Source organism: Chiroxiphia lanceolata, chromosome 3 (assembly GCF_009829145.1).
Source record: "Chiroxiphia lanceolata isolate bChiLan1 chromosome 3, bChiLan1.pri, whole genome shotgun sequence".
Lineage (NCBI taxonomy): Eukaryota > Metazoa > Chordata > Aves > Passeriformes > Pipridae > Chiroxiphia > Chiroxiphia lanceolata.
In genome coordinates, this window is record NC_045639.1 from 48572498 (window position 1) to 48596708 (window position 24211).

The 24211-nt window shown below is 37.8% G+C and overlaps 1 protein-coding gene across 5 annotated transcripts in view; it reads left to right on the plus strand.

Moving 5' to 3' along the window:
* The window catches only part of UTRN (utrophin), a 364804-nt gene that overhangs the window by 148578 nt on the left and 192015 nt on the right, over positions 1 to 24211 (plus strand). For 4 of the 5 annotated variants that reach the window (XM_032682362.1, XM_032682360.1, XM_032682363.1 and 1 more), the window contains 5 exons: positions 42 to 247; positions 1395 to 1512; positions 4897 to 5102; positions 6519 to 6673; positions 11897 to 12086. In XM_032682362.1, the coding sequence (XP_032538253.1) occupies positions 42 to 247; positions 1395 to 1512; positions 4897 to 5102; positions 6519 to 6673; positions 11897 to 12086 (875 nt within the window). Of the gene's footprint in view, positions 1 to 41; positions 248 to 1394; positions 1513 to 4896; positions 5103 to 6518; positions 6674 to 11896; positions 12087 to 16317; positions 16773 to 24211 lie in introns of those variants that run through there. The other variant, XM_032682364.1, reaches the window with a different exon arrangement.

The window sequence follows — 24211 nt, forward strand, 5'->3', positions numbered from 1 at the left end:
GACTTCTTTTTTTTTAACAGAACCCCTAAACTCTCTTTCAGATATCCAAAAGGTGGTGCTAGCATCTTCTTCATTGGAAGTTCCTGTTCAGATGCAGCAGGCTTTGGAACTTTCTGCACCTGCTGATCTGGACAAAACTAGAAGTGAGCTGGCTGACTGGTTGGTATTGATTGACCAGATGCTCAAGTCAAACATAGTCACTGTGGGAAATACTGAAGAAATCAATCGGACTATTGCACGAATGAAAGTATGTGCTATTGTGAAGGCTAGTAGAAAATTGTCTCACGTTTTAATAGTTTTTATATTAAGTAAAGAAATTAAAAGCAATAGCGTGTTTAAAAACGGGGAAAATAACCCCCTGACTGCAACAAAACGCATAACCTGAAAGTCGCACTTTAAGTGCTGTTATTACACTGTTTCCTGTTAATTCTTGTGTCCCTATGTGAGATAAGCACTGCTATTTTTTTGTTTAAAACAAAGAAAATGGAGACTACCTACTGAAAATTACACCTTTTGGGGATTTTATAGTTAACTTATATTGAAGACTCTGGAGCAGCATCATGATTGCTTGAAGGGTGACCTTTATGATTCACTCTTTATAGGTTTCTAATGAGTTTTGGTGTGCTGTAGTTAGGCTAAACTGATTTCCAGAGACATGCTAAAATGATTAAAAGTTGTAGCATAAATGCTTACAATGTAAATGTTTGTTTCTGTTGATAGCTCATGCTATGCTGAGCCATGACCGAGGGCAGTATTTGTGAGATGTATGCAGCTGTTAAGGTTCATTTTATTTGCCTTGATATCAATTAACATGAGTAACTGTAGAGTAGAAGCTGCAGGCTAAACAAGTGCTAAACTGATTTTGTGAATGTCTAACATAATTTGGAATTTGAAAGAATGTGATGTACAGTATCTTTGGAAACACTTTCTTTTAACTGTGTAATATTTGTAATATGGGCTTCTGGCACATACCATAGTGAGATAACTGTGTTTTATACATTATATAGTCTGATTGTTCCTTCCTGTCCTTTTCCTTCTCCATCTTCCCCCCCTCCGCTGCTGCCTCTCATATATAAATGAGGAGAACTTGGAAGGAGGAAAATAAGTTATGGAAGAGTGAAAAACAGACACTAGAAAATATTGTGCAATGACTGTGATAACTGTGTGGTTTGTACAGGTTAACTTTCACCTTTGGTTTTCAGTAACTGCAATTTAGAATATTTTTGCTTTTTAAAGCAGTGCTATAATACTGTAACAATTCAGGGTTTACAATAATGATAAGACCAGGCATATACTTGTGGAGACACATGTGTTTTTTTTAATTTACAAGTAATACAGGTAAAGTTAACTATATTCTACTTTTTGGACTTAAATCATATCCTAATTCTCAACAGATAACAAATGCAGATATGGACCATCGTCGTCCTCAGCTTGATTCTGTTTTTACATTGGCTCAGAATTTGAAAAATAAAACTTCTAGTGCAGACATGAGGACAGAGATCACAGAAAGAAGTAAGTTTCTTCATATCTTTTTTCTTAAATTCTTGATTTTGAGTCTAGCGGAGGTTGCCTTCCTTGGAAAAAAAAAGAAGTGGCTTTCACTTAAACTGTCTAATGAAAATCCTAGAATGAGAGTTGCCACTTGTTTTCTTGACGGACCATTTTTTCAAGTTCAAAGGTAAATATTTTTACTGGGATTTCAAAATATCTTGTAAATGATTTGAGAACTTGACAGCCACAGATGCAGGGATGAGAATTTTATTTATTGAGTAATGGAGCTAATAGCGTATCTTTATTTTTGTTGAGCTTTGAGGCACTGGACGTGAAAAAAACCAGGAATGTGTTGATTTAGGACAATAGCTTTTGTCCATACTTTGAAAATTGTTGGCTAAGAGCTAGTAGAGATTTTAAGTCACTGACATGTACTTGAAAATTGAATTTCTAATTTAAAGGTCTCCACTCCCTTTGAAATGTATTTTACAGGTACTTAAGGAAAGAAACATACAACTGTAAAAATTTGAAACTAAGGGACAATCTCTTTTTTGAACTCTTAAGCTTTGAAGGTTGCTAAGATTAGAAAATTCATGCAGCAAGGAATACCACAGGAGTAAGAATGCAAAGATGTATTTCCTTATTTTCTCCTCTGCAATGTAGTTTTCCTTTACTTATGTCTACACGAATTTCTTTAGTGTCTGTAAGACTTGATGGAGACAACAGGGTCAGATAGAAAGCCCACAGATGGTTTTTCTGGGGATCTGATGAGATGGCGTCTGCTGTCTGAGGTTGACAGGACTGTGGACTGGTAGGGGGAGTAAGATTCAAGGAAGCAACTTAGTTTTGCAGTTGCTCAGAACTAGGGGTCAGGTGGAAACTTGAGGGTAGGAGAATATAACCGTGGGAGTTGGTCAACAAGGGGACATCTGGTCAGTCACAAAACATTCCTGATTCTTTGAAAAAGCTGAAGAAGAAATAAAGGAACTTTATGTTGAAAATTTGTGTTCCTCTGTAGTCATGCCCATCCAAGGTGGGAAAAGAGAAGCTGTATATGCTGCCGTGGATGAAGCTTTCAGTAGATACCTTAGATGTGTGCAAAGGTTTTCTGTCTGTCATGCAACATGAAAAAAAAAATGAAGGTTTTGTTGCTGCTGACATTTGTAAATAAGTTTGCTTTTTGAAAAGTGAAGTTCAGGACTGCTTTAATGCACCTCATTGTTTAAACACTGAGTGGAATATACTGATGTCTGTGGAATATACAAACTTCTCAAACAGACTCATACAGAGTCTGCTGTATGTTGTTAGAGGAAGTTTAATTTCTCAAATAGTGAAAAACTGAGAGAAGCTTCTTTCTCTGGAACTTCCCTCTCAGATGCTGCGTGGTCACTGGGAGTTGAAAAAACAGTCTCATTGGGAATTCTTTCCAGTCCATCTGCCTTTGATGTCAGACTGGTGCCCTTGACAACTCTTTCTATGAACTTAACCTATTGAACGCACTGAATCCTGAGACTGCCAAGAATTTAACTTTTTCTGTCCTGTTTTGCTGGAGACTTAAAAAAGGGTAAATACGTCAGCAGTGCAGAGAGAAAGGTTAACTTGGCCATTAATAAGAAAAATTATATGAAGAAGTATTCTTTCCATAATAATAATAATAATACGTAAACATAAAATATCTGTCTATTTCGACCATGTTGCTGTTGTGGACAGCTATTTCTCAGGGCTATGGTTTTTTTCCTTCCAGCTTTGAGAAGAACCTAAGCACTTGAGGCTTTTCTCTGCAGTTCATTAGCCAGCACACAGGGTGATAAGTCTTTTTTCCACTCCTGCTGTTTTTTGCTTTTGCTATTTTGGTGAAACTACTGATCTCTCCCAGCAGCTGCTGGTTTCTTTTGAATATACTCTTTATCTAATATAGTAACATTTTTAAAAGTAAAAATCATGCTATTATTTGCTGTTGGGTTACTGAAGCTTTCTTTTAAGTTCTTCTTCAGCATGACCTATATCATGCCTGAAAATTAATCCAGAAGCTACCTGTGGGTTGAAATTGATGAATCTATATTGCACAGATTATTAGGTTTGTCCACCAGTAATATTTGCTCTGACAAGTGGGCTTTGCTGCCACAGTCTTTGAAAGCTTTGTGAAACTAAACAGAATATTGTTGAATGTATTAAAGTTAAGAGATTTTCTGAAGCAGATCAGGCATAATGGCTTTGTATAATTGCAAAAAGTTAAAAAAATGTAAAATTCACTTAAATGATTTTAACTTAAGCACAACCTTTGGCATTTTTACTTTATGGAAAGTTGAAGTGACTTGAGTGTCAAGAGTGTTAGTTTTCTCATAAAATTGCATACTTACTGTTAACATAAATACATTGAACGTCTCACATACTGCCTACCTCTTGCTGCTCAGCGTACAGAGAAATCCATTTAGGTTTTTTTGGTTTTGCTTTTTTGCATTTACTTTTTTCACACATTCTTTTTTATCACATTCTTTAGTGATGATATAATTTGTTCCCTCTAACTCTCATGACAGGTAATAGGGAAACCTGTTTCTGCCTCTATAAACTTTCAAGTAATACACTTTTTTATGATCTCTACGTATTCAGGAAAAGATATGATGCAATGCATTTCTCTCCAAAGACAGATTCACTGCTTTTTGTGATGCACTATTTTTGTTCTAGACCCTAATGTTGTCTTTTTAACTCCTTGTTTATTAAAGGCTAAAGTGTGTTTATCCATCATCTAATGTAACTATTTATTGAGAGAGGAATGGGATACTTGAAGGAAATGGGATGTGATCAATAAGTTCTCTGTTCTGCTGTGTCATCTACATAAGCCTGTAGAAACCTGTGGTGGAATTAAATTGTTGAAGTAGGTTGTTGCTGGAGTGTTTCTGCCTTGGCCAGAATTGTAGTACACATGGCACTAGAATGCCTTCAACACACAGTAGTCTGGAATATTTAATCCAAGCTACCCAAGTATTTATTTACTTGTTTATTTGGCCTGGTTTAAATTACAGATGCACAAAGAGGGCTTGCTGGTCCTATCACCCTAAAATTGTGCTCCTTGGAGCCCTGTTGTTGTCATATCTCTGCAGTGCAGCTGCAGCAGACTTGCTTCCCACATGTGTATACTTAAAAAGTAAAATAATGTGTTTGAAATGTTCCAGAAATAATAATTGTTACCTGTCTGCTGACCTGCTTAAAAAAGAGGAATCCAAACACCTGCATTTTTCATTTGCTTCTGTAAATATGTGAACTACATGGTGAACTAAAATACTGAGTATGAAAACTACTGTATTTGAAAATGAGTTATATTATTGCCTTTTGTCCCAAGTATTGTATGTATGGCTTCTTGTTCGTTTGCCTCGTTTTTTTCATGTTCTGTATTGTCCTACACAGTGGAGAAACTGAAGAACCAGTGGGACAGTACCCAGCATGGCGTGGAAAGGCGGCAACAACAACTGAAGCATATGCTGGCTGACAGCATGCAGTGGCATGAGCAGAGGCAAGAAATGGAGCACCTCATGGAGCAGTGTGAGATCCGTCTGCGCATGCTCCTGCAGGCCTCGAAAGAGATGCTTGCCAGACAGATTTCAGAGAACAAAGTAAGACCACTTACACGTATCTTTTTCCAGACCAGATTCCTCAGTCTGTGTAATGCTTCTGTATTCAACTGATGAGTGAATGTACAATTTAGTTGTAGCACTGCTTTGGCAATTCTGCCTCTTTTTGAGTATGATATATTCTAAATTATCTGTATTTTTCAATATATTAGAATATATAAAAGAATCACATTCTGGCAGGGAAACAGGTGGCATGTGTGCATGTGTGTGTTTGAAGGCTTAGTTGAAATGAGTATAGGGCTGCATCAAATAAATGTTATGCAAAAAACTTGAACCCTAGACCAATTAAAGTTTAATGATACAGCCACAGAATTTACTTCATAGAAATCTGTTAACAGTAGTTTAGTAAATCTCCTATTTAAAGTCATCCTGAATTTCACTTCTCATGGGTACCATTCAACACTTTTTTTTTTTTGATCCCATACAGTCTTTAATGCTTTTTATATCACAGCAAACATGCTGTGATAAATCCGTAAATCTAGTGTCCTTTGTCCTGGTGGCTCTCAGAAAAAGGGCAGGCAAGGGTGGCACAGTATGAGAACTAAAAAAACAATCTGCAAGGAGAGGCTCTTATTAGTGCAGTATTTAGAACAGAGCTATAATAAAGTTTAAAAAAACGTGTGTATATGTGTATGTGTAGACACATTCAGGAAGGGGTGCAGCTGGGTGTGGAAGGAGGAAGAGGGTATTGTGAGAATTCCTTACCAATCCATAGCTCTTAGAGTAAACAATGAAGTTGAGTGTTTTTCATTTTCTATCTTTACCTGAACAGGGGATTAGGAAAGAACTATTAGGTGTGCTTTGCTTTCCTAAGTGAAAGCAGGCCCATGGCCAGACATATAGTACAGAGACCAAAAGATGGAACTGGACGTTTGCATGCAAATATTTTTTTCAGTTAGAAATAATCTTGAGTTCATCATAATGTCAAGTCAAGGCACATTATAAGTATCCTGCCACAATAACCAAACACATTTAATGTATTTTCTTAACTTCAAACAAAAAGAAAAAACATAAAAGAAGGAAATCAAATGCTACACATTTCATTTATGCCACTTTTAGGTGCCACTTATCATAATATAAATTTATGCATACTACACAAAATATGAAAATGTTTTTATTTCTGTTGCCACTAAAATATAGAAGAAGATTTTTCTAACCTTTGGCAATTCTGGCAAATAACTTCTCCTCACCTATTTGTGTTTTGATTAGTTCGTTATCAGGACATTTAATATCTGTAGATTTTCTCTTTAAGATTTTTCTTAAAGATGAAAAATATGCCCATTTTGCTTAAAAAAAAAAAAAGGCAAACCCAAGAGGCTTACAATATGATAAAATGGATAATATGAAAAATATTCTGATTTTTATTTTTATCTGTCTCATTCTGGAATTGCTTTTTAGCTTTTAGTACAGGATTTGCATAGAGGTGACATCACGGTAGCAGCATTCAATGATCTTTCCAATAAATTACTTCGAGAGTATCGTGATGATGACTCAAGGAAAGTGAAGGAAACCACTGACCAAATGAATGCTTGTTGGGTTAATCTGAACCAAAGGTAATTACAGTGTTTCACTCTGCGTAGCAGTTTGTGTCTTAAATTTTCATTCTGGGTATACATGTATATTGCAGTGTCGTTTCAGCTCTGCTGCAGCCTATAGCACTACTGTGCATAATTAGTTAATTACAGTCAAGGTCTTTTGATGGTTGAAGTTCCCACAGTTCACCATGGAAGACTTCTGTATGACTTCCCATTTATGTGACTTTTTTTTTTTAAGAGGGAAAAGAAGGTATTTCTCATGTTTAGTTTCAAGTTTGCCTATGGCTATTATTCTCTAAGTGTCTTTGAAGAGTTCCTCTCTGGTTCATTATGTATACTCTATGTATTTGTGGTTTGTTGCTGTCCTTTCTTTTCATAAGGCTTTAAGTATTCAGCTTGATCTTCCAATGCATTAATTCATTATGGCTTTTCATCTAATAGACACTTTCCCTGAACGGGGCTGCACTTTGGGTTCCTGACCGTGGTGCTTCCAGCACTGTCATCTAGAAAATAGTTGAGCTGCCGGAACTAAAACTTAGTTGAAACTTCTTTCTATTCATCCTCTATTTAAGATGCATCTGGAGATATGTCTTAATGAAAATGAGGTATTTTACTATGCATAAATTTTTCATGCAAGGTAGTGTAATCTCTGCAGAAATACTTTTTAGTATTTGATATTGATAGACAATTGACATTGAAAATAGTGTCTGACTCTGCAGCTTAAAAGACTATGTGCTTTGTGGTTAGAGGGACAGAGGACAAAACTGGTCCTGTTTATGTGGGAATGGGGAAGATGATATATGTGTCTGTATATGTGTCTATGTGCTTGTAAAAGGAGCACCTGCTTTTGCAATGGGATGTCAGTTAAAGGAATGAAAATCCTAGGTAGTAAAGCTACTGAAGTTCATGTTACCTCTTCAGGAGTGAGAGGAGTAGAACTTTATAGAATTGTGCAATCATAGAATGGGTTGGAAGGGACCTTAAAGTTTATCCAGTTCCAACCCCCCTGCCATGGGCAGAGACACCTTCCACTAGGCCTTCTCCTGTGCCAGTGCTGCAGCAGCCTCCCAGTAAAGAATTTTTTCCTAATATCTAATCTAAACCTTCCCTGTTGAGTTTAGAGCCATTATTCCTTGTCATATCCCTACATGCCCTTGTAAAAAGTCCCACTCCATCTTTCCTGTTGGTCCCCTTCAGGTTTGTAAGGCTGCTATAAGGTCCTCTGAGAGCTTTCTCTTCTTCAGGCTGAACAACCCCAACTCTCTCAACTTGTCTTCATAGGAGAGGTGCTCAAGACCTCAGATTATCTTTGTGGTTCTCTTCTGGATCTGTTTCACCAGATCCATGTCCTTCTTATGAAGGAGCTGGGTGCAGTACTCCAGGTGGGGTCTCATAAGAATGGATTGGAGGGGCAGAATCACTTTCCTCAACCTACTGGCCACACTCCTTTTGATGCAGCCTAGGACACGGTTGGCTTTCTGGGCTGCAGGTGCACATTGCCAGCAAGACACTCCCAAGTCTTTCTTCTCAGGACTATTCTGAGTAAGTAGGTAATGAAGGAAGCAGAGTAGAATGTCTTTTCACCCTTCTTTGTGGAAAAATGGTGCTTCTGTTATGCTGTGTTTTGGATGTGGCCGGTTGTTTCCTAGTTATTTAGAAGGTGAAAGAAAACAGCTCCTTGTTGGATTAGTATTGACAGTAGACTACAACTCTGTAGCAGTTTCATTCACATTCAGACTTTGCAGTGTTTTTGCTAGAAGGTGACCAGAAAGAAGAGCTCCTGCCTGAAAGCCTCTAATTATTTTTGGATCTGCTTAAAGTCTAGAATAATAAGCTATTGTGTTTTGTGTATAACTGAAGCTCCTCAATTATCACTATGGCTACTGTTTTGCAGTCTGCAGCCTGGGGAAGGTAGATGTCTCCTTTGTTTTTTAACTAGTGCCAGAATGTAAAGGAGAACTCTGAGAGCCAGTGGGTAGCCAGAGTGTGGAGTTGCCCAACATAACCCTATCTGAGTAGAATTAAAAGGGGGGAATGTGCAGTGGAAGCATATTTTCAAGAGGATGAAGGTTTTTATACTTTCTTTAAATGCAAGAAATAGAAATAATAGTGACAAGGCTTACTTTTTGTGGCAGATGTTGGGTCATATGGAAGTTATATGTGGAGCGCACATGGCTTCTATAAGAACATATCTCTATTTATAGCATAATGCTTTAAAAAACCAGTTTGTTCCCATAGTTGGAGGTTGTGGAAGGGGTCCTTAGTAACATCACTTGGGAAAATTGCAGTCCTGAATAGTACAAGAACGTTACCAGGAAGACTGTAGCCATGGCATATAAAGTTGAAGGAGCTTAAAACTGTTGGCATTAAGAGATTGAAGCTCCCCAGCTTGACATTGTGTAAATTGGATACTTTGCCCAGTGGCTATTTATGTTCTATTTTTATACTTTAAGGTGAAACTATAGTCGTTCTGTGTGTTTGTGCTGCCTTAGTAATGGATTATACTTGCTGTTCTGTCTCAGATGTTAGTTTCTGAATTTCTTTTGATCACACACTTGTATGCATTGCAGATTTTTAGTTTAAATCTGAAAAAAGTAATTGGGTGGAACAGAAATCTGAAACAGAGCCATGAAAACTTAAATAATAGTTACAAGTTTCTTTTTCTTGGACTGTCTTTGCTAATAGAATCTGTTTAGGATTTTCTCCACTACCCTTGTGTTAAATTATCTTCATTTGAAAATAATTCTTCAACTTCTTCTCACATTTATTTCTTGCATCCTGAAAGGAACCTCCATGTTTTGAGGGTGCTCCAGTTGTATTAGAATGATTTGAAAATCTGAGACATCTTTTTATAGCATGGGATAGTTGTTAATCTGCAGCACAGAATTCTGTTTTTTATTTTATGTTTGAGGCCTTTACTGGAAGGCAGTGAAAATATTTGTATCTTCTCTGTAAAAGTGTTGCTCACTACTGCTATACATGTCCTCTTTAAAGACATACATGTAATCTTGGAACATTAGTTTTAAATCTGTATGTATTTAGTGAAAGAATAGTTTTTTAGCTTTAATTCAAATACATGACTATGTATATGTAATGGGACTGTAGTAGGATTTCATTCTTTCCTTGAAGTTCAACCAAGCGGAAGGTTTGAGAAATTAAAACTTTAGGCTGAAGACAATATTCTTCAATGAACATTATTATCTGTGAAGTTCCGGTTGTCTCAATTCCCATCTAATACATCAGTACTTAAACTTAGAGATCTGGGTCACTTAGTGTTTCATCCTTTGGGGCTTTTCTTTTTCTTTGAAGGTCACCTTTATCACCAGTCTGTTCTTTCTGTTATCAATCCTGTTCTTCCACCTTTGGCCTTAACCCCCTGCTAGAGAAGAAAAACCCTGCAGAGGCAGAGGGTTTTGAAGTTAGAGCTCATAACTGCTTTTACTTTGTTTTTCTCACAGTTCCTTGGTGTGCTCTAATTTTTTAGCTGGTGCTTGTTATCTTTTCTAGGCAATATCTGTCAAAATATTTGTAATCCCTAGCATGCTATTTATTATTTTTCTCGAGAGTGGCTGAAGCATTCCAGGGCTCCAAGTGAGAAGCAAGAACGAAGGCTTATTGCCTTCGCAGTCTTTTGCTAGTAGCCAAAACTTGGGCAAGCATGAGGTCAGGAATGATTCTTAGTGTCTTATTTTGGTTAAAGCAATTATTAACAAGTGACTTAAGCTCTTAAAGTAAGGGTTGCAACACTGTCTTTTTGCAAGTTTTCTCTAGAAAATTCAGTTGGTTATGCTAATACTTGGGAATGTAAGCCTGGCAGAATTGGGGTTGCATGAGATTTTCTCACGGTCCTTGAAGAAAAACAGCTTTTCCTTGCATCTGTCTTTTCTGATGTGCTAGTAAACCAGGATACCTTCTTTGATATGTCATCCTGAATGGTGCTAAACACATCCAGCTTCTTTTCTAAAAGGAATATTTTAACTAGTTCTGAAATTCACAGTTCCAGACAGTGATTCCTTAATACTGCTGAGCAATACTTTTGCCACAGCATGGCAAGGAGGTAAGAAAGCTGAAGTAGATGGAAGGAGGCAGAAGACACAAATTTGGGCCTGTCTGGAGAAACATGGAAATATCAAATACTGAGTGTTTTGGCCTTGTCTTACTTGAAATTAAAGATCAGTTTAGCCCTGGAATGTTTGTGCTTGATGTGAAAATGAAATAGAACTTTCTGCTTATTTAGCAGCAGCATTCTAGCTATTAGCTCTGTTGGGGGTTTCTGTACAGTGCACTGGTGTGGGAAAGATTGTTTCTTTTGTCTTAATTTTGGGAAAAAGAATGCTGCAGAATAACAGCCTCAAATGGATGAAATTTAGTTTGTCATGCTTTAATTAATGTTGCTAATCAGAACCTTTAAAATTACTGACTATAATTGTTTTCCCTTGGTTTCATGTCAATGACAAGGAAACAACTGTTATGCAGAAGAGTAATGTGATTTTTTTTTTTCTAGGAACTCATTTTGAAGTTGCTGATCAACAATATAATTAAAACATTTTCAATTATCTCATTACATATTAGAAAAATTCCCTTACAGACACAAACTTTTGTGTTTGCACCAACACAATCTTTTGGATGATTGAAAATTTGGACTATATTCTGCCAGTCTTTATTTAGATTCAAGTATGTTGAGCATGGCTTGACTGTTATGATAGCAGTGTATTATGCTGTTTGAGTGATAGTGTCAAAAGTCTTGTCTTCTAGCAGAGAGAACCAGGTGTTTGACTTTTCATCCCTTAGCAGTTTTAAGAATTTATGTGACTGTTTCTGCTCGTTGTAAAAGAGGAAACAAAAATCCCCCAAACTCTCAGTGCTTCTATTCCATGTGATTTTTGTAGTTGGGAAAAACATTCACACTTTTCACACATGGGAATAACACTTCTACCATTTGGGGTAGCAGAAGTCCATGATGTTAATACTCTAAAAGGAAAATATAGGTTTTTAATGAATAACTTAGTTTGCTCTGTGTGTCTTTTTAAAAAGGTCTGCAACTTGTATAACCAGTTCAGAACATCTGTGGGTAGCTATAGATATAATAACCAGAGAAACAGTGATATAAATAAAGCAAACTGTACAGATATATAGTTTATTACTGGAGATATCTTTCAGATTTCCTTTCAGTAGTTTCGTTATGATGTATATAATACTGTATGTTATGGGGCAGTATTCTGACACTTGTCTTGTTTTCAGAGCTGTTGATAGGCAGAATTTCTTGGAGACAGAGCTGAAGACATTACAGGCCTCACACAAGGATCTGGAGAGCTTCCTCAAGTGGCTTCAAGAGGCAGAGACGACAGTTAATGTTCTGGCAGATGCATCCCAGCGTGAGAACACTGCTCAGGACAGTACCTGCATAAGGGAACTCAGAAAGCAGATGCAGGTGAGAAACTAAATAATACTGCTGTTATTCATGTCTTTTCTCAGTGGCAAGTGTTATAAAGGAAAGCTATGTACTAGGGTGGGGAAAGCAGCCTGTTGAAAGGTGTTTAAAAAACAGTATTTTAGAAGTCAGACGTATGAAGGAAGCAGATTTTATTTCCTAAGGTTTGAAGCACGTATTTTTGTGTACGTCTGTGGCACAGAAGGCTCTTAAATGTCCTTGGAGGGTGACTGTATTCAGGAAGTGTATGCTTGATTAAACCAAGTCATGTTGTGGGATTGTCCAACAAAACAGTTTAATCTACTTCCCTCCAAGTAAAGCCCTCCTGGGCTGCATTGTATCCTATTGCTGCCTGCCGCTTTCCTCTTGCTCTTCTAGCAATCCAAGAAGTTGTTGTACTTGGGTTGACTCCTCTCCCTCTCCTACTACCCAGCAGCTCTGCAGCTGGCTTTCCTTCTTGTACAGGCCACAGACTGGAAACCTGAGAAAAATGACTGAGGAGTCTGACACCACTTATTAAATCTTGCACTCTGGGTTTGGAGTAATGTCATCTGTGATCTAAGTGGGTTTGAACATTTTATAATGAAAAAAGGGTTTGCTTTCAGTAGTGCTGTTAATCCGAACATATCTGAGCTGAATTTAAATGAAACGAGACTGTTTGTTTGAAGTATCTGATAGCAAGCTGTTCTCATTAATCATAGTGAAGAGCACAATGTATTGTGGAAGCTTGGATCTGTTGAAGATGGTATGTCACTTACCAATGTTTATATGATTCTTGTCAGTCAGGTAACTCATCTGTAGAGATGTGGTGAAATGCTGAGACTAGTCTGTAGTGGCAAAACCTAGAAATTAATATTATACTTTCTACTGGCACCCTTCCCCCCAACTACTAATGTAGTGGAGGTGGAAGACCTAAAATGGGGCACAGGAAGCTAGCAACGGAAGGCAGTGTTGTGTGTAAATAGACTTATTTCTGCATCACCGTGCATTTTGTGTAGTCAGTCACACCAAGATAAAACCGTTATTTCTTGATTTTTATTTTTTTTTTGTTTGGTTGGTTAGTTGGTTTTCTGTTGGCTCTATGCAGCTGTGAAGCACTGTGGATATTGAAGATTGTTTGCTATTCTTTGTTGTCCTGCAGTCTGGTTAAAATTGCCAGAGTTGTGTTGTGTGATGGGAGAGAACTGTTGGGCAAGACTTCTGGCTGTGTGGAGAAGGTCCATACCCAGCTCTTGACTGTGCATGTTGTCCTGGTTTATAATCATTTAAAAGGTGGATAGAGATGCTTCGGACATGGCCTCTTCCTTTTCAGCATCCCATTACCTGGTATTATCCATATTTTTCTGTGACTCTATGCTTCTACACACTGTGCACATGAAGCATCATCACTTAACTTAGCCGTGACCTTACATTATATTGTAAGCTTTTTCTAGCTACCCTAGAAAGCATCAAAGACTATCTTAGCATAGTGTTTTCCAAAATGAACTTTGACTCCTACCATCTTAACAATCTTACTTTAAATATCACTGAAGGCATTCATACCATGAAAATGGCAAACTCTGCAAAATCAATGTTTCTGTTTTTAAATATTTGTTGAACTTCGGAAAACAAAACAAAGCTCTAATGTCTTGCTGCACCTTAAAAAATCAAGCCCACACCCTTACAAGTTCTTTCCATGTTGAGTGGTATAAAATAACAATGGTTGTTCTCTTGGTGCTTTGTTGAATATGTAAAGAAGTTTCTTTTAAATGGTTTTAAGAAGAATGCAGGGCTTGTGACTTTCTCTGCTCTGTGTAAAGGTGCCTCTGCCCCCGAGGCCTGTGCATTAAGTAAAACTTTACTATGAGTTTAAGATATGATAAATTATAGGTAAAAAGTGCTGAATCTAGACAAAATATAATGAGTTTGTTGTTGTTGCTGTTGATACATGTCATGCATTTTCAAAATAGGATCATCTGTTAAACCAGCATCTGTGAATGCATGGGAGGACTAACCTCCATTACATTTTGGGGCTAACTTGTTTGCTGGCAGCTCAAGCCACTCTACATCAGTCACTGAAGGCAGTGAAGGCTTGTTTTGCCTTCCATTGTGGTGTCTAAGGCTAGCAACAGTACGATGCAGATAATGCAAACTTTGAGTCTGGTAGCAATTTGTTTTTGAAAAGGAGAAAATCCATAATTGTGTCATAAGTCTTGTCTGTTCATTGTCTTGGTATTTAAATGGTTCCATTCAGATTAATGCCAAAAATTCCAGTCTGCATTGGAAAATGTTTAGCAGCCACATGAAAGAGGTTAAAACCTAATTTGAAGCAAGATGCCAAAATTAAACTGGGAAATAGTCAGATGTAGTCCTGGGTCAATGTGGGAGGTCCTGGGCCTACAGATGTGAAGGTGTTTGAAATAATTTGAAAGTTTTGTTTTATTGCAAATAAAAATCAACATGACTAGTGGTGTGCAGTTTTTCTCACTGCTGGATTCAAACTTGTATATTAACTGGAAAGGACAAAAGCAAAGGGAAGAAAAGCAGATGTGGACTGTGGGTTCTATCTTATACAGAAGAACCTTGAGCTCTTGGACAGTCGTTTCTGAGTGCCTTAGTGGTTTTGGACTTGTGCTGCTTCATAGGTTTCCTTAAAAGGTGTTTGGTAACAGGATATCAGATGATAGTGGTAGGTTACAGCTGTTAGGTTAAAGGAACAGATTTGTGGTGGGCGGGAAGAGCAAATGTAAGCCAGGAGCAATCATGTAGAAGGGAATGGTTCAAATGAGTGGTGGAGAGGAAGAAGACGAGTATGGCAGAGTGGAGAATACAGATGGTAAGATTTTTATATGCAGAATAGAATGAATGCTCTCTTTCCTCAAAATGATATCATCATTGGTGCTGGACAGATAAGAACAAAACAGAGTACAGGTAAACAGGATTTACCTGTGGAGTGGTAGAAACATTGATTCAGTCTTAAAGATGAAAAGGTTGTCTTAGCAGAACTGGATGGGAAGAGTTTTTAAATGTCCTGTATGCAGAACCTGCACCTTGCATCAATCACATTGGTAGGAAAGTGCCTTAGAAGAGGCAGACTGGTGTATAATGCACTAAGCTCTGCATTATTTTGGGTCATATGAACTTGTCAGGATAGCTGTTGCCTCCCTGTGTGCTGATTGATGTGCTTGAAATGTGTACGTACCTCTTCATGTGGCAATATGCACATTAAATAATATGACTTGTGGTGTCTTACCACTTACTGTGTTGATAATGGCCTCCCTGAACGTTTGCTACAGCAACCCCTCTGATACAGGCGTAAAGTAGATTCATCTTAGCACCTTTGGAAGCAATAGGGAGTAGATGCCTCTGGTTACACTGCCATATCACCACACCACATATCACAACACCATGTGTTGACTGTGTTGCATTGTGGGTACCTCACCAGTAGCAAAACACTTCCATGCTCTTGAGTGTCCTGATATCATCCTTAGATGGCTTAAATTAGCTCAGTTGGTTAGAGCATTGTGCTAGTAACACCAGTGTCATGGGTTTGACCCTGGTACAAACTATTCACTTAGGAGTTGGACTCAAAGATCTTTGTGGGTCCCTTCAAACTCAGAATACTTGGTGGTTCTGATAAGAAATAATTCTGCTTTATCATGGGAAAAACATCAAAATTATGTTAGCTCTTTGAAATTCAAGGACGACTAGAGAAAGGGGTGATAATGCGACTGTATGCTTTTACTTTCTCAAAACCCTATTCTGTCTTGTCTGAAGTCATTCAGGAAAACATTTAATTGGAAATGACTCCTGAAAAACATTCCTTGTTTCTGGTGCAAGTGATAATCCTTTGAGATCCCTTTTACTGAATCATCCTTAAGAGAGTTTTCATAGAGAAACCTCTAGCAAAGAGGTTTACCCCCTGTGGTTTTTCGTTTTGCATTGGGTAATCTACTTTTGAGAAACGCCTATGTGATTTATTATTCTTTAATGTATGGCTGATATAATTAGGGCAGGTATCCCTGTGCTCCTCTCTCAAGATTTATAACACAATCTGTTATTCACTCACTCTACAGCTCTGCCAGAGCTGCATTCAGTCTGAGAACGAGAGCATCCTTTTCCATAGTGAGGGAGCTAATGCTCAGTCTGCTGACAGAAAGCAGCTACTACAGAAGAACAACTGTTGTGATACACTGGAGCCGTCTTCCTGAAGGAGTTCTTTTTTTGTTCCTGCAGCTTTCAGGCTTAAATTAATAACCCTTTTCTGGCTATTTACTGCACTGCTTAACAGTAGCAGACGCTCGGCTGCTCAACTTCATTTGCCCTCTGTAAAAGCAGAACTGAGCAGTACCAGTTAGAAAAACCTGTGAAGGCTGTTATTTTTTTACATTTGTTTTGTGGGGTTATTTTTGGAGACCAACTTATGCTATATCAATCTCCTTTGCCTTTGAAACGTATAAAGCCTGTAGCTTGCAAAAGCAGTCCTGGAAGAGAGCATGCTCAGAAAGCTGGCAAATCATTGTCCAGTGACCGGGAGGAAATGATAGTTGCTCTTCATTTATAATGCAAATTCTGAGGTGTCTTCAGAAGTGTGGCAAACTTAAAATGATGGCTGTGGTGAGAACCTCTCTGCAGAAAGTTGTGGTGTTGTTGCATCGTTTACAGAGGATGGCAGTTTCTTCTCCCCGCTACCAGAAGCTTTGTAAGGTAAGAAATGTAAGCCCTAAATCTCGAGTGTGTGTAATGCTAACTCTGTTGTCTTTCTGAGATAAAAAGAAAAGAAAGTAAGCATGGGATGAGTGTCAAAAGTATCTAGTCTATCTAGTGTGTTTTTAAGCCTGCCATGCTCCTGTGTGTGTTTTGTTAAAGAATGCAATAAAAGAAAAAAAAACAACCAAAACCCTTCTGTTTGTCAGAGTGATATTTAAAAAAAAAAAGTATTCTCTTGCCCACCATGTAAGTGTCTGGAAGGAAATTGTTATATTCAATAATTTTTTTTTTTAAATACTACCACTTCTCCTTTTCCATGGGACTTAGTTAATTCTTGATAAATGTGATACTTTAACTCCTGTTTACCCATTATGTAGAATAGCTGTGTTTTTCCATGCCCAGTTTTTTTTTTTCTTTGGGATTCATGAAACTTTTAATTAGGAATGAGTTCAGCAGACTAATATGCAACCATTAAATTCTGACTTCACCTATAGAGTTCTTTTGGAATAAAAAAATCAGGAAAAGTTGGAGGAAAAGCATGTTGACATAGGCTACCACTTACTGGTATTTTTGATGGTACCTATTTTGGTGGCCGATGGTTTCTACTTCCAGCAAGACTGTATTTATGTTTTGGTTTTTTTCACAGGTCCAGTAGTTCTGAACCTTAGTACTGTGGTGATAATCTAGAATACCTAGTAAAATTCACTTTTCAAAGTAGTTTGATTGCTCACAAGATTAAAATAAAAAATTAATAAATTTCAAACTGGTCTGCAAAGTCCATGAATTAATACTGCTGCGGTGTTGATGCCTCTGTGGTCATACTGTGATATTATTATTAAACTTTAATACAACAATCCTATCTTGAAACTTTGCAAAACTATAAAATTTGAGAGGTCTTCAGCTGTATGTATACTGATATAACCTAATAGAAATTCTGTTTGTCTGCCTTTTAACTTCTTTTTCTATTCTTACTGCTTATGACATTTTAAAACTGCTTGTGTTTTTTGATGAAAATGTCTGTGTTTTGCATCCAAGGTTTGTGAGAACCAAAGTGCATGATCATGTCTTGTTCTGATGATAAAGCAAAGCCACTGTAACTCATCATACTTGCTTCAATCTGAAATGTACTTTCATATAAAAATTTCATCAAGTGAAAGAGATCCCATCTCTATGGTAGGGTTGGAAGTAAGGAATGAGTATCATGCGTTATCTGGTTCATAATAGCGAAGCTTGTAGAGTAAGTTCTGGCATATGGGGAAAACATTGTCTTCAAATGGCTGTTATAGTGTGCTTCTGTTTACAAAGGTGTACTAAAAACTGTATCTTCATTATGAAGAATGATACTAGTTTGTGTACATACAAGCTATTTTAACAAACATCCCTCAGATGTTCTTGTCTATCAGTTCTGCCTTAAACAGCCTGTTTGCTTTTGTGAATAAAGCAAATGTTTTTTTAGTGTAAGGACATGGGTTATAATTGCCTATTTAGTCACATTGTTGTGTATAAACTTGTTTGTAAAATGTTTGTCAAACAACCATTTAGTGACTCTTACAGTAATAATTATTTGCTAATTAGCCTGAGAGCCTAGTAAATGCTTGCATACTTAATATGTTGAGTTTAAATCCTCCCAGAGGGTAGTAAAAAATTTTCTAAAAGGCTGTTATTAAAATACATTTTCTGATTGAGAACCCATGCAGTGATAGCCTTGGGAATGACACATTGCTTGAAATTACACATTGTAAGTCTTCCTACTTGTTAAAAAGTCGTGTAGATTAGTGTTTTCAGATGTCTGTGCTTAGTTTACTGAAAGCAGAATTGTTGGTCTGCCTGTAGAGTTAAATCAGACACTGATGGTGGGGGGGAGAAGAGAAATGGTTTACAATCCCAGTCACTTCCAGCAGGTGTCAATGTAAGGCAGTGATATATGGAAGTCTGGTGATGGAAATGTTAATGCTTAGATGAGAAAATGTATGGAAATTACTAAAAGCAACCATGACAGCATGTCAGGAAGGATTTCTTGTAGTGCTCTGTATACTCCTGTCTTCAGAATGTCAGAAGTTTGTACATGTCATGTGAACTCACTGGGTACGCTAATATAGTTCAGATCTGCTGAAGAGAAACTATTTACTGTAGAGTATATGAATTATTGTGGTATGTCCAGGGTCGATGCTTCATGAAATAGCATCTAAATGTTTCATGTGAAGTGTTCTCTGAAGCATAACAGAGGGTCAATGCAATAAACATTTAAAACGTACCAATGAAATATTTAAGACAAATTCTTGAAGTTTAGTGTTTGTTTTAAACTGTACTGTTTATAAAAAAATAAGCAAGGCTTTATTATTGAACTGTACTGGAGAAACTCATAATGGTTCCTCTTAGCAGCCTCACATAGAACAGCACTCAGCATTCATAGTCTTCATTTTGCAAATTTCTTTAAAGCAGAAACAAAAATAAACACTTTTGTCTGTTACAGCATTGCTAAAAAACAGGAAATCCAAAGTTTAGGATATTTCTTCTGTTGCTGCATTTTCTTTCAGTAATTTCTTTTACCAAGGTGAGTTCTGTCAGATAGACCTTTTTACTGATATTGTTGTTTGATTCTTTTACACTGAAATTAGTGGCATACTACGGCAGAATGTCTGTGCTTAGTGTTGTGTTGTCAGTGTGTAATAAGTTTTGCTGGATTGTTTTTAGCAACTTTTTTTCATAACTGTTTTGTAAGATTTTGATGCTGATAATGAGCAACCAGAAAACTGGTATAGGCTGTCATGTGCTATATGTTCTTGTGATTGCCCCTAAAGAATGTCTTTATTAGTTATATACAACTAGCTCAGACTGGAATGAATTTATAACAGAAAAGATCATGGTAAGGTATAAATTGGTAGATTTCTTGAGAGAGACCAGAGCAACAATATTACTTATGAAAATAAACTAGAAAATTGTGAAACTTTCTCTAACTTCCCTGACAGAAGTTAAAGAATAGTGCATCTCTGTCAGACAACTAAATGTTTACTTTGAATATGTATCCTGCTTGTGGAATTCGACTGTGATATTTTTGAAACACGTTCAGGGACTGGACCATTCATCCACTGGAAAACAGGCTGAGGAACATAGCTAGTAGCTGAGATAGTATTTTCTCATTTTTGTCTCGCTTTTCTGATGAATCTTGGAGAAGAACCCTCTTTATAAATAAATAAATATTCAACCCCCTTCATATAAAATCCTTGAAGTCTCAAACCCAATCCAACGTGAGTCTTAACTCTTTAAGTGATACGTGGTAATTTGGGCGAGTTCCTGACTACCTCAGCTGTGATGAGAAATGCTGCATCAGAAATACATGTGGTTCTTTTTTAAGAATACACAACTTAAAATACAATTTTCTTTTTTTTTTTTTATGGCTAGTGTTACATTTATAAAACTGCAGGAAGTTAAAAGCACAGTGAATGCTGGGGTCAGAGTCCTTTTTTTGCTGTGATACTGGTGATGCATTCCAAAAGAGATTTACATTATGTTGAATTTTGAGAGTAGCAACAACAGCTCTGTTCCTATGAAATTTTGAAAAAATGTGAAGGTCATGACGGTAGGGCAAAAAAAGGCATGAAAGGCTAGGTAGAGAAATAGATAGGTCAATCCTGGTTAAAGTGAATTCCACAAAGTTAAATTTTCTAACGTTTGCTTGACTTCACGTTGGTTTAGAAAATAAATCCTTGGCACTTGATCACATTCAGGTGTAAAATACAGATAATCAAGTGTGGATGAGGAGAAACAGCGATGTAGTACATTCATTGGACAACAGAAGTGAGAATAAAAGTTAAATTTGGAAACATGTCCTGAAGTAGGCTACTGTATTAAGCACGTTGTTGGTTGGAAAATGAAGCAGTGTCTCTGTCGTCAAAAGCGTTGCTAAATTATGCAGACAGTTTCTTTTTTTAGATGAGAAAGTTAAGTCCAGACTGCTTGATATGGTTCTAGTTGTATAGGGACGTTCTAATTAGATTTTGATCTACAAAAAAAAAAGGCTTATGGAGGGAGGAGACCAGACTTAAAGGGAGACTTGGATAATGACTATTGCCTACTGAAATATAATGATGCTAAAAGTACAGTGGTGAAAGCAAAGTGGCTATTTTGAAACAGGAGATTTAGTAAAGAGTGATCAGCCTCATGAGTTTAGAATTTACCATTTTCGAAAACAACTGAGAAGTGTAACTGGTAACCCCACCTCCAAACACTCACACCTTGTTTATGTTGGAAATGATTGTAGAAGAGCTGTCTGAGAGCTGTCTGAGATAGCCGATGTGCAGGGGCGGGATGCAGCATGATTTGTGTGTTTGAGCAGACCAGGGTTAACATACAGGTAAATGAAGGGCAACAAGGTAGCATGGTGGTGTTTAGTGACTGAGAGCATAAGAAAACCGTGTTTGGAGAAAAGCGATTAGGCTAAGAATGCACGTCAGTCAATGGTCATTTAAAATTAATGAGATAGACATCATATCTTTTTGGATATGGATTAAAAGTTGTAAAGCTGAAAACCTGTGGGAGAATAGTTCAAATGATAGGCATCTGGAAGTCTTGGGAGATGGAAATTTATTTGCTTATGGCCTTTATTATAGAATAATCGCGACAACTACAGAAACAATGGAAGGCTGAAGAAAGAAAATTTTCAATAGCTTTAAAAAAATGAGATAGGTAAAGGTTGGAAATTACTATCTAGTGAGTGAAAAAACATGAAAACTAGACATTTGGACAATAAATTAAATTCCAGTTGGAAATATAATAGCTATAATAGAATTCAGTTTTCCATTGCTATCAAATTGCACCTTTGTATACAGTCTATCAGTGACAGACAGCTGGAGGGCTTTGGTGTGTAGGCAAGATGTCATTTGTTAACCTTTAGCATGTTATTTATTGATTGATTCCCTGTGGATGGATCTGGAAAAAAAGATCGATGGGATTTAGGAGGGATATTTTCATGTTTTGGTAGGCCAGAGAAGTGTGAGGTCCTGAGAACTCCCATCCTCTTCCTGAGGATAGTATAAGGTGGTTCATGAAGACAAGGGATTGACACAGATGCAGATTCTGGTTGTAATTGGAGGTGGAGTGTAAAAGAATGATTAGAATTTCAAGGAGAAACTTGTAGGTAAAGTGCTGGGAAGACCTTTTAGTGAGATTTAGGAACTTACTAAGTGTCTTTCACCAAGAACTCCTGTCTCCTCAGTCCTTAAAGAGAAGATTTTAGTAAGACCACAGGCAGTGGTTTGCTTGAGTAGGTAATTTCCAAGCATAAAAAAAGACCATGATTGTGAAGAGCCATTATGGCTTTTAGGAAGGGCACCCAACCTGATTGCTTTCTGTGAGAAAGTTGTTGCTGTGTCTTTGGATATAGGGAAAGCAGCACTGTTCCCTGATCGTGATTGTAGAAAGGCTTTTGACACAGTCTCTCACAGTCAAATTGGGGATATATGGACAAGATAGATGGGCCAAAGCGCCGCATCCTAACCACTAGACCACCAGAGGGCCCCGCCGCGGCCCGGGTTCAGGTCCCGGTCAGAGGAGTCCCCCGGGTAGATGGAGCTCGTTAGCCCTGTAAGGCCATCCATCTAAGAGAAGGTCACTCTAAACAAACCTACGTCCTGAGGACCTCACTGCCACCGTCCAAGCTTGCTCGGCCCCGGCAGATGAACCTTAGGATTAAAGGGTGGGCTCAGCTCAGCGCACGCTGTGTCTCACCTAAAAAATCCACTGCGCAGGCTCGAAGGGCAAAGACCCTTCCCAAATCTTCGTTCGCGAAGACTGGCCATACATGCAGATGGGCCAAAAGGTAGGAAGAGAACTGTCTGGACCATTTGTGTTCCTCAAGGGTTGGAGCTGAGAGTGGTACTGTTCAGCACTGTTATGAATCCAAACAGTGAGACAGAGTGCACCTTCAGCAGGTTTGTCAATTATGTTAGACTATGAAGGAACAGTTCTGTTCCAATTACTTGGGGCCCCAGGTGGGAGGAACGGGCTGACAGGAACCCCATAAAGTTTAAAAAAAGAAAAAAAAAAAGAAAAAAAGAGGGGGGCAAAAAGACCCCAAAGCAAATTCTTGCACCTGAGAAGGAGTAACCCAATGAATTAGTACAAGCTGTGTGAGAGAGTTCATAGCCAGATAGGGAGCAGTGTTTATTTTTGTCTACTTAGCAATCAGGAGGTCACGTCTAAAATACCATTGGTTGATTTGAGGCCCACAGTTTGAGAAATAGTTAGAGACTGGGGAGAGTGCAGTGCTTGGGGGCTGGATCACATGATTTAGGAGTCATGATGCAGGGAAACAGACTTCAGTTAGTTTGCAGGAGAGAAGGCTCCAAGGATTTCTAGCTGCTGTCACTGCCTACCTGCTGGGTTGTTATTATAGAAGATGGAGCCAGTCTCCTTCCCTGTGGAAGGAAAGAGGTGGTGGGAGCAAGCTGTAGCATGGGAGTTGAGTGTAAGGGCTACAGCAAGTGTAGCTGAGCACTGGAGTGGGCTGCCCAAAGAGATTGTTTTATTTCCATCTCTAGAGGTATTAACAGTTGTAGTGGATAAGGCCCTTAGCAGCCAGACCTAGCTTTGAAATTGGTTCCTGGAGTTGGCAGGAGGTTTGACCTCCAGAGATCTTTCCAACTCCAATTTTCTGTGATTCTCTGTGCTAGTGCCGTATTAGCTTATGAGTGAAGAATAAAATAGTCAAAATGCTAGTGCAGCAGTTTTCAGCTGTGACTGGGTTGCCCACTTCCTATCAAAAGGAACTTCACGTTTTTACCCCATATGAAAAATTCTTACAACTCTGCTGAATTTTGATTTAAATCTGGGCCTGCTATGAGTCTGCTGTACAACCACAGTATGTATTCATTTGCAAATCCTTTTGCTGTAGTCTGACTTCAATGGTAGCAATGCAGTACAGTCAGGCATTTGGTGCATATCTGAATTTTGTGCCTGCGATGAGAAGGCATTTTAATATAGCGTAAAACTTTGTCAGCTAATGTTCCCCCACTCTTGCATTTTCAGATGATGTTTTCAGAACTCAAACAGAAGACAGAAAGGTTGTGCACATCTTAGATGAGGAGGCTGACCTAAATATAACCGCTTTGTTTTCTCATTTGTCTAATTAGGATCAGTGCCAATAAAACTGCATAATAAATGGGTGCGTTATTGTAACCCCTTTTTTAAATTAGTCTCTGCTCTCCAGTACTCTATGTATCGAGTTTTTCTAGAAATAAAATTGTGTCTTTAAGGTGAAAAGGAAAAACAAAATGGGAGAGAACATAAAGCTTCATAATTTCAGTGTTCTTAAATGTTGCACCAATCATTCCTATTTGCAAGCAAAATGCAGTTTAACAGAAGATAAGATGGGTTCTAGAATATAGCTTTTTTTTAACAGAATTTCAGTAGTATTGTGGAAGGGAGGAAAGGAGAGA